Below are 10629 nucleotides of genomic sequence, written 5' to 3' on the forward strand. Positions count from 1 at the left end.
TGTGCGCACTGTAAGTTTCACACTTTAATTATATCCCTGTACATTTGACATTGTGTTCTATATACATATATATGCTCAGTATTTATTGCAGAATAAACATGTGCAAACATTTTGTCCTAATACAATGAATCTTAGTAATATATCTGATCCAGACAGTATTCTAGTCATTTTTTACACTTTAGGCACATGGCAAATCTGCTGATGAACTAATATGCCTTATCACATTTGAGTGGTTGATTAAGCCAGCTGGGCATCTCACAGGTGAGCAGAGAGGACTGCGTAACTAAGGCGGGTTGCTATAGAGACGGACTGGAGCATGCAGGCGCACTGAAACAGATCTGCTGCACCGTTTTGGATGTACATACAGGGAGAAACAGTAACACCAGCTGTATTCAGTCTTTTACTCAATAAAAACATGAATGTGTTCCCATTAAAAGACTGACTGTGTCCTTTCTATGTGTGGACGTTTGTTTTTCTATCTGGTGAAAGGCATTTTTGAATGCAAGCTGAATTTTTCAAGGACAGTGCAGCATCTATGAGCCATCCACAGCATTTAGGATTCTCTGAGTGAAGGATCTGGTGAGACTGAAAAACATGCAATGCCCCTTGAGTTCATGAAATCCGCTAAGAAAAAGACCTTCGTATATTTGGTGCCTGAATATATTATGGACTCAGCATAATGGCCTATGGTTGCCTGTTACGGCCGAACAGCCAACCTTAGGGCAGGAGTTGGCTGTTCAACCGTAACTCGGCGTCCCGGGGCAGACATTGTCCTGCCAAGGCATCTTGGAGTAGTTTCAGGCCTGTGGCATCACCTTGCTGCCACACACACACACACACACACACACACACACACACACACACACACACACACACAGGAAACAGATCATATCACCAAACCAGGCAAGGATATACTGTGACCAAGGACGAATGAGACCTGCATGTTGATTCAGATAAATGTCACTTCATACAGGCGACTGTATGAAAGAAAATAGAGTCAGTATGTTCATGTTGCACAAACCATTTATTTTAACTCCTTCTACTAAGGAAATATTCTGGTTTGGTGCATCTCATAGGTAAATAAAAGAGTTGGAAGGGTCCAAATATGATGAATTGTATTTAATTAGGCTGTAAAAATTCAATGTATGTATTCAGTGTACATTTTATAATTTCTATGTTTCAACCTGACTTACATATTATATTATATATATTGCCATCCTTTAATTGCCTGTGCTATCATTTAAAAATCATACATCATATCATACATGAGTAGATCGATTGTAGATAGACCTTTTGTAATAGATTAGGAAATAAACCTTGATAATTACTTCCCCAACAGATGTTCTCTGCCATTATACGAGTGTTTGTGCTGTGTGAGAAACACCACAAAAAGAAATGATGCTTTGATGTGACAACTGCATTCCCTGCGTTCAGTCGATGTTTTTGGAACACCAATTATCTATGGCATGATTGTCACACAAGATGAACCACATCGTAAGAGAACAAAACAAGTGAAATCATTTAAATGATAAATAGGAAAAGCAGATAACACTGTAGTTTCCCACTGCAAGTGATCACTCAGCCCCTGGATAAATCAGCAAAGCCTCTGTGCAAACTCAGAGGGAATCATTCCCGCAGCCCCCTGCAGTACCCACGGTTTTCATTTACCTCTATGAAATATCTAATAGCTATTTCATCACTTCAGTGTGCACACTGTGTTCCAGAGCTGCACTATCTTAGACACAAAGAGCTGCTTTGTTGAGGAACGACAGCCCATGGGTGCAGACAGTTATAATCTAAATTACTTTCACCAGGTGGTGTGATAGCTGTGCCTTATGTCTTCATTGTGTGCCACTCAAAACCAAAATCAGCCTCCTCCTCCTCCTCCTTCTCCTCCAACATCCACAAAGACACAAACAACAACAACAAAACTAAGAGATGTTCTCTCAAGCTGGTCTGATGACAATTTTGTGAGACTTTATAGTTTTATTAGTTACTTTGCAAATTAAGATCTAAAAGGTGACACATTATGCATTAATGTACCAAACTTTTACTCTGAAAGGGACCATTTAGTTAAATAAAGTTGGAGTTTAGGATTTGGGGGGTATAGTTTTGACACGGTGGTATTACTAGAATCAGGATTTGAGTATTTTCCCACCACTGATCCTCATTTCAACATGCCATAGAAATATTTGCTTCAGTGAAGCTTGAACCATCCACCAGGAGCCTGAGGTCCTCTGCTCAGTTATTGCCCTTTACAGTAAATGTTTATTTAAGCCATAACACAATGTTTGTTGTCTGTTTTCTGCTGTTTTTTTTTCTTGATTGAAAGAATATATTTGAGCATGTATTTATTGCTACATGTTTCATCAAATTTTCTGAAAGGTGTTCAATTAATTAAACCAAGGATGGTCTATATTCGCAAATACTAACTTTAGTTTCACTATATTTTAAGATCCAAGTAGATGTTTGACAAAATATAATGGAATATTTTGCCTACAATTATAACAAGATAAAACAAGGGTAGTGTCAATTACCAAAAAAAAAATGAAAGAATTAAAGAAAGATGATTGTAATCTAGGACAGTATTAGAATTGTTAAAATTGTTAAATTGTTTGAAGTGTACCTTTTAATAACAAAAACAAACTATTTAAAATTAGCTAGTTGTGTCAGAGACCACCATTTGGTGGAAATGGAAATGGTGTCCTGGGAGCACAAAGTGACACTGGGTCACATGACTGCACCAGGAAGTTCAGTAGCTGTCACTGTCACTGTCAGGGACTTCCTGAGTTAAATTCAAGGATAAAGCTGCACAGGGAAATTTCCATAATATTTAAAAAGGTCTGTGACACCTGTGTCACCGTGGCTTCTTTTAAGAACCCCCCCCCCCTCAGAGAGAAGGGTTCAGAGATTTCCTCTGATCTCCTTCAAGGTAAATGAGCGGTCCCAGTTCATTTAACAGCACTGATGTCCCCAGAGACTGCAGCAGCTCACCTCTGTGTGTGTGTGTGTGTGTGTGTGTGTGTGTGTGTGTGTGTCACACACCTGAACGCCGTTGCCAGGCAACCGGCAGCCTCGCGATAAGTCGGCGCCCCGCAGCTCCGGCGGAGCTTCTCACCTGCGGGCCCACACTGGGGTCAGGCTCCGGGACGGTCAACTTTCTGTCGGTGAGCACCGTCAAACCCAGCGGGCTCCATGGGTAACAGCTACAGCTGGACAGGGCTAAACAGAGCCGATGTGTTAAAGAAGGCCAGGAGACTTTATCAGCAGACGATTGGGACATGTCAGAAAGGTAAGAAATAAACTACAGTTATGTATGTAAAGTGTCATTTAATTACACCATCAGGTCCGTTTTACTTCCCTGTGTGTCCCCTGCAAACTGTAAACTAGCTAACGTCAGGCCAAGCTAGCTCAAAATAAATAAGCTTTACACATCCTGAATTATCATTAAATGACGTTATTATGTATTCAGCCTTTATATAGAAGTGTAGAAGCCTAGAAAATCATTGCTGGCAAAGCAGTATCAATTATAGAGGCACCACTGTCCGTCTGTCCCCTGCGAACAGCGGCTATTATAAGCTAACGACACCTGCTCAGGTGTCCGCTGCTGCCATGGCAACGGGCCCTAATCTGCACTGTCAGGCCCAGTTCACTGTAACTCTACCCGCTCAGGTTGGTGGTCAGGGTTTCAGCACACAGCAGGGCTTACATTACGGAGAGACAGCTCCCCTTCAGGGTCAGGGACCAAAGATGTGACAATGTGCTGGATCTCCTCTGTTCTCTGTCTGTCTCTGCCTCGCAGTTCTTCAGGTGTGAACACTCTCAGTGGCAGTTTTCCCAAATCTCACTCGTCCCAGTACTCTGAGATCGGGGTCACACGCACACCCCTCTCCGTGGACCACAGTCCTGATTCTGGGCTTGCATCTACACCTGTGAGTGGCACACACACAGACACACACAGACACACACACACACACACACACACACACACACACACACAGACACACACACAAAGAGTAATAAACCAGCAATCGCTCATTCCTGCTGTCCCCAAGGACATTTGTGCTCCTTACCCTCCCTTCACATCTGCAGCATTGACTCTCCTGTGTCCTCCCCCTTTTCTCCTCATCCTTTCATCCTCCCGTCCTCCCGTTTCAGCCTTCCTCCCTCACCCCTTTCCCCCTCGATGAACTGAGCCTAATATTGGCAGTCTGTTCTCGGCACCCTCTATTTTACCCTCAGGCCGCTGGCCTCTCGCCTAGATTGCTATGCCGAATGATTTTTCACCCTCATGACTATTTGAATAAAGAAAGATGAAAAATGGCTTCTTACCTTATCCTCCCAATGTTCCATGTAGGGTTCCTTACTCATGGTAAAATACTCTGTGTACTCAAGACTCTGTAGTGGGTTTTGCTTAAATCCTGAAGCAAAATGGCATTCAGAATTTGATTGCAAAGTAGAAAATGGCTTCTGAATTTGGGTTGTTTTTACTGCTTGCATACATGATGGATTTTTCTGTTGCAAAACTGAACCTGTGCATCTTATTGTCACGTGCTAAACAGTAGACTGAATCATCCACATTTTCTACTTTAATTGTTTGAAGATGATCATTTCAGTCATCTGTATATTTGTCAGTCGACCGTCCTCACAACATTTGCATTGAAGTGTTTTGTCTACTGTGCTGTTTCGTGAGCGTCCGGTCGGTGAGGCGCGGTGGTCAAGTGGAGTGGGGTCATTCTTATGTCTAGAGTAACAGAGGGGGGTGTTAAGTTACACAGACAAAGTAAGGGTGAATGAGATGAGTGTAAGGGGGTTGAAAAGGTCATGTAGGGAGAAGAATTTAGTCCAGTAGTGCATCCCAATGGAGTGACGAAAGGAAAAACTAAATTGTAATCCATCATTAAGTTATGAAGCCATGAAAATGGAAGAGAAACCTGCAGGACAAAAAAAAACATGCACAAATGTATGTGTATGTACAAATGAAAACTGTATTCAGTACAGTTCTACCGATGAAGAAATGCATTCACTTTTTCATCATTGGAAACCGCATGCAGTGAACCTCACAGGCCAGACAGTTCCTGTTTATCAAGCAAACGTTAAGACAGAAACAAACACGCCTTCTACCTCAAATTTGGTGCCAGCAGCATCCATCCATCCATGTGGTAGATGGATCTGGTATTTGAATGTCTGCAGATCTGTGATGGCAGAATTATTTCATTACAGATAATATAAAGAAAAGAGAAAGAGAGAAAAGGGATAATAAACAAGTGATAAAGGTAAAACATTAGTGGTGCTTGTCCATCATCAGGCAATCTGGAGGAGTTTGGTGATAACTGAACCCTGTTAACACATGTAGCAGTATTGGTTAATGGTGTTAAAAATGACCCATTGACTTCGGCCACATACAAATTGCACACTGAGGCAATAGTTTATATTGTACTAATGGGGAAATACGGTACATTAAGCTTTAGTGTGTCTCCTGTTCTTCTAATCACTGCTGTCTTCAGCGTTATACTGAATGCTCCAAAGGCCTCTGGACAAACATACTGACTGTATGTGTGTTGTGCATGATATCAAAACCTGCAATGATTACATTGTAATGAAACAGGGCGGACTGATGCATCTCACCCGTTCACAGATTTCCCTGTAGGGGGGCACCACAATTATAGATCAACAGAAGGCGTCGTATTTGTCACTGATTGGCTCTGCGAGTGTTCGTGTTATTCATCCTGTTCTCTTCCTCTGTTTCTAACAGCTTCCATCCAGTCGGTTCAGGTTTGTGTCGTGGCATCGTCTGGAGCAGTGTGATGTCACGGGGGACCAGTTGACCTGCCCCAGGGTCAGAGAAGGTCTGGATCACCATGAAAAAATCTGCACTGTGACCTTTGCACTGTGATAGTCAGAAATACACACACACACACACACACACACACAGTAGAAGTGTGTCTTTGTGCTCTGTTTGCTGCAGTAACTTTGGATTAAATGAATCAAGATGGGAAATGTGATAGAAAAGAAGGGAGTGCAGTTTTCTTTTCATACACTGTTGCACTGCAGCCTCTTGGTTTGAGAGTGTTTCTTTAGAAAAGTCTGTTTGGTTTTTGTAAAGGTTAAAAGAAACGGGGGATGTCACAACCAAAGCTGGAAAGCTGGAATTTGTGTTATGCTGCAGTGACCTGCATTACTAAAGCTCAGTTTCAAATGAACTGCTACAAGTGAACATAATTCGAGTGTTCGAAACGGTCTCATCTGAAAAAGAAGTAATTCCAGCTGTGGTATCTCCTCTATTTTTGTGTTGCTTTCTGTGACAAAGAATTCGAACTGCAAGCACGATTACAAATCTCTTTTCTTTTCTTATGATGGCTGATAATGATGTGAACGTTGTTATAGACTTTTGTTTTGACAATGTGATCAAAAAGGGCCATCAGAAGAGGAGCTGTTTGAAAGAGAGGGGGGTGACATCTGTTTGGAGAGAGGGAGCAGGAGGAGGAGGAGAGAGGGAGAAGGACAGAGATGGGAGGAGAGACTGCAAGAGAATTGGGAGAACTGTCTGGTAAGTCGGCAGGCGTTGTGTGTGTGAGTGATTTTAAAGACATACAGTACAGGGGAGGAACAGAGACAGGGATTTAGGGAGGAAGAGAAAAGGGAAGAAGGAGAGAGGCTGATGATTCCACCACCTGTCTCTTCTCAGGAGTTAAATCTGTCCTACCAGGACTTGGGTGACCCCTTCCAGCAGGAGAATTTCCTCCGGATCCTCCGCCGGTTGATCCGTGTGGAGAAACTACAGCTGGTCGACAACTCCCTCACAAACCTGAGTTCAATACGTCTGCCAAGGTATGAAGCACAACTCCCTCACCTGAAGAGCAATCTGACAGGCACCGAGTCATAACTCTCTGGTCTCTTTTGTCCACAACTGTATCTTATTTCTTGTTCATAGGCTACCACAACTAATCATTTCACAGTATTAAAGCAGCTTTTTTTAACCTTATGTTTTGCTTTTCCATCTAATACAAAGTTATTTAGGGTGAGATTAACCACAAAAAAGAAAGTAAAGCCTTATTTTTTCTTTCACCGGGCAGGTGCAGAATGCTAAACCTGCAGCGTAACCATCTGGTGTGTCTGCGTCAACTGCCAAAGCTCCCAGCAGTGGAGCACCTTTGTCTGTCTGAGAATGCCATCAGCTCCCTGGGGGGGCTGGGATCGCTGGGGAACAGCCCGCTCCGCTCCCTCAACCTGACCCGCAACCCAGTGACCTTCACTCAGGACTACCGTGCACGGTGAGGAGACAAAGATAGTTAAGAGAGAGAGAGAGAGAGAGAGAGAGAGAGAGAGAGAGAGAGAGAGAGAGAGAGAGAGCATCAAAGCAAGGGACAGAGGCAGTAAAAAGAAAAGTGCAAGTGTTTGTAAAAGGAAACATAAGACTGACTTTACTGATCTTCTTTCACTATGTCTGCTGTTGTCTCTTTGCAGTGTTTTCTTCTGTTTGCCAAAGCTAGAGATCCTGGATGGAATCCCCAAGCTGCCAGAAGACTCTTTGCCCACAAGACCACAACTCCCAGAAACCACCAGGATGTGCAACATTTTATGACATCCCTTCATGGATAAGATGTGTACGGAGGCAATTCTCCTGATCCTTCAAATTCTGAAGTCATGACAAAATACCCCTCAGAAAACTCTGAACTTGCACTAAAGGTTGTGTCACAACTGTTGCCGAAAATCTTTTTTTTTTGATCATACTGACAATGCAGTTACTGGAAATGCTCCAAGGCCATGCAAAATGCTTTTTATATCTAGTAGAAATGATAAATATCAAATTATTGATCTTTTTTATACATCCTACACACATATTTTCATATTAAATAGAAAATACCCCCACACACGATGTCTCTCAGTTGTTTTTTTCATCTGGATGTGGTGCAGCACAGAGATACACTGTGTATCGAATGGTTTTGGTCGTGATGGAGGGGAAAGAGGCAGAAGGCTAATCTGATTGCTCCATGACTCATCTCCACCAGCTCAGGACTCTCAGGACTTTGCTGAGCCACTCTCACATTCCTGTGTCTGCCACAGGCTGCACCGAACACACACAAAAGATCTTTTTAGATACAACTACAGCAACGCAGGCAGCTAGAAGGTAGATCCTCATATTGATTCCTGAGTTTTTTGATCGGTTGCTCTGTCTTTCAGCGCACATCTGTAATATGTGAGAAGGCGAAACAGGACATCCGCTTTCGAGGCTTATCAAACATTTAGTGTCCAGACTCCCCACGACAACGGCCTCTTGTGTTCTCTGACTGACTGAGTAATGACCCATGGGCCTCACGCTGCAGGTCACACACACACACACACACACACAAAACATGTACACAAAGAGTAATCCTTGGTAGTTTGCAAAGCACTCACACCGGCAAGATTTAATTCCCACTAAAAGCATGTATACTCTTGGCACTGTAAAGTGCTTTGGATAAAAGAATAAAGCAAATGGCGCACACACACACTGTTATACATAAGTAGTGTTGCGGTGGTCACACACATTGCCCCGCTCCTGTGGGCTGGAGTTGATTTATTCATACACTGCAGCAGTGTCTCCTTTAATAGTGGTTTCATTTTCAGCCAGCACCTGAAACATAAACACACTTTGGTATCTGATACGGCAGAACACAAGTATGAATACTGCCACACATGCACCTTAGCAAGCACCCGTTCATACACACACACACACACACACACACACTCACGTCTTAAGTATGACGTGAAGCACACAAACGGCGCTTGCCTTCTCTTCCCTCACTGTAATGCACAACAACACAATTTAAGCAGCCCATATCTCTCTAACAAGCATACAGCCAGGCTCAAACTACCAGTTACATGCCTCATTGGGGTTCGTTTAAGTGTGGAAGATTGTTTGTGCAATTGCGTGTTGTGTGTGTGCATGTGGAGATAGAGATAGAACCAGGTCTGCAGCTGATGAATGAGAGATCATTGCTGCTGCAGAGAAGATGGTATAATGGGCTCACTGGATCCTCACTGTACGTGCTGCAAACAGCATCCAGGTCAAGGAGAGAAGCCAGCGTCTTCAAGCGATGGATTCAAAATGCTATCAATTATCTCTGCAGCCCATTTTTGATGCTGTGATCTCTTCCAATATGGCGGTGAAATGGGAGAGGCAATTTGAGTTGATTTTCCAGAAATCGTGGGTGGAAAAAAAAACATCCTTTTATAGCTTGGAGCTTCAGCTTTCAAGTAAATCTTGCAGTGGTGTTAAATGAAAGATTTGAGAAATGGTGGCAGTCGTGTGGGCATGCATCTCAAGATAGACTCCGGCTCTAGGCATCGACACGTTAAAATTATTCATGCCTGGTAATTCACCCATGAAATGATGACTGAGAGAGAGCGCATGATTGTGAGGAATGTGGAGGAGTTATCATCTCTGCCATTGCTTGTCACTGTAAAAATATGTGTGTGTGTGTGTGTGTGTGTGTGTTCTTATGCTTGCTTCATAGTGAGGACCGGAACAGTCATTTTACTAGCAAAGTGAGGACATTTTTGGGAAGCGAGGACATTTCGGCCAGTCTTCATAGCTTCAAATGGCTATTTCAAGGTTAGGACTTGGTTTTAAGTTTAGGTTAAGGTTAGGGTAAGGGTTGGGATTAGACGTTTTGTTGTGGTTGTCGGGGCTGGGGAATGATTTAGGGGAATCAGTCCCCACAAAGATAGAAGTACAAGTGTGTGTGTGTGTGTGTGTGTGTGTGTGTGTGTGTGTCCCTGTGGCCTGCTATTAGCACAGTAATGAGACACCTGTTACTGTCGTACTCCTCCAGCATCCCACAGTCCCTCTGGGGAGATCAACAATCTCACGACAGTGGAGGGATGATGACAGGAGAAAAAAAAAGAAAAAGAGGGGGAGACAGAAGAAGAAGGCGCGGAAGGAAGGAGAGGAGGCACAGGGATGATGACAGGAGCTGAGAGGTAGAGCAGAAATAGAGACTGAGAGGAGGAGGGATGATTTGATTGAGGCTGTGTGCCGGGGACAAATGTTGTTCATTAGAGGTAATTGCCTTTCTCAGTCAACCTCCTCCCATTTGATCTTCATTTCATCCCGATTTGTCGGTTCATTTCCCGTGTGAGCGGGTTCACCCACAATCTTCTCACCTCTCCGTTCTCACCCAGAGAGAGAGGGCAACGCCCGGGGTTGGCAGGATTTAGACTTTGCAGTTTGCAGTGCAGACGTGAAGAACTGGTTCGAGTAAAGTCAATAAATATTTATGATTTTTTTTTTCTTCCCCCCCCTTCTGCTTGATACATATTTATGATCATCTTGTCATTGCCTCAAAATAGACTTGACAGAGGAATTGCACACAGCTTAAGTGAAGTTATGAGCTTGCTGCAAGTCTAGAGCACGTCCATTGATCCATTTTATCAGTCATGTCAGCCAACAGGGCGACATCGTCTTCTGGAGCCTTCATCGGATCTCCAGATGCTCTCTGACAAACTGCAGGCTGTGTGCTCTTATCAACATATCCAGCATACTGAGCTCCTCATTCTTAATTCATATTTAGGAAAACACTACGAAGCCAAGAACCTTCCTTATAAAAAATGTAGCATCATGTCTACATTTTTTTTTTTTTTTTT

At 43.2% G+C, this 10629-nt stretch overlaps 1 protein-coding gene across 1 annotated transcript; it reads left to right on the forward strand.

Moving 5' to 3' along the window:
- The first annotated feature begins 6440 nt into the window (after positions 1–6440).
- Positions 6441–7712, forward strand: LOC139200619 (acidic leucine-rich nuclear phosphoprotein 32-related protein). The gene is made up of 4 exons (XM_070829959.1): positions 6441–6550; positions 6689–6831; positions 7077–7274; positions 7468–7712. Exons 3-4 carry the CDS (start codon positions 7084–7086, stop codon positions 7583–7585), a joined length of 309 nt encoding a protein of 102 aa, XP_070686060.1. The 5' UTR covers positions 6441–6550; positions 6689–6831; positions 7077–7083; the 3' UTR covers positions 7586–7712.
- The last annotated feature ends 2917 nt before the right edge of the window (positions 7713–10629 follow it).

The sequence above is a fragment of the Pempheris klunzingeri genome, chromosome 4, assembly GCF_042242105.1.
Source record: "Pempheris klunzingeri isolate RE-2024b chromosome 4, fPemKlu1.hap1, whole genome shotgun sequence".
Classification (NCBI taxonomy): domain Eukaryota; kingdom Metazoa; phylum Chordata; class Actinopteri; order Acropomatiformes; family Pempheridae; genus Pempheris; species Pempheris klunzingeri.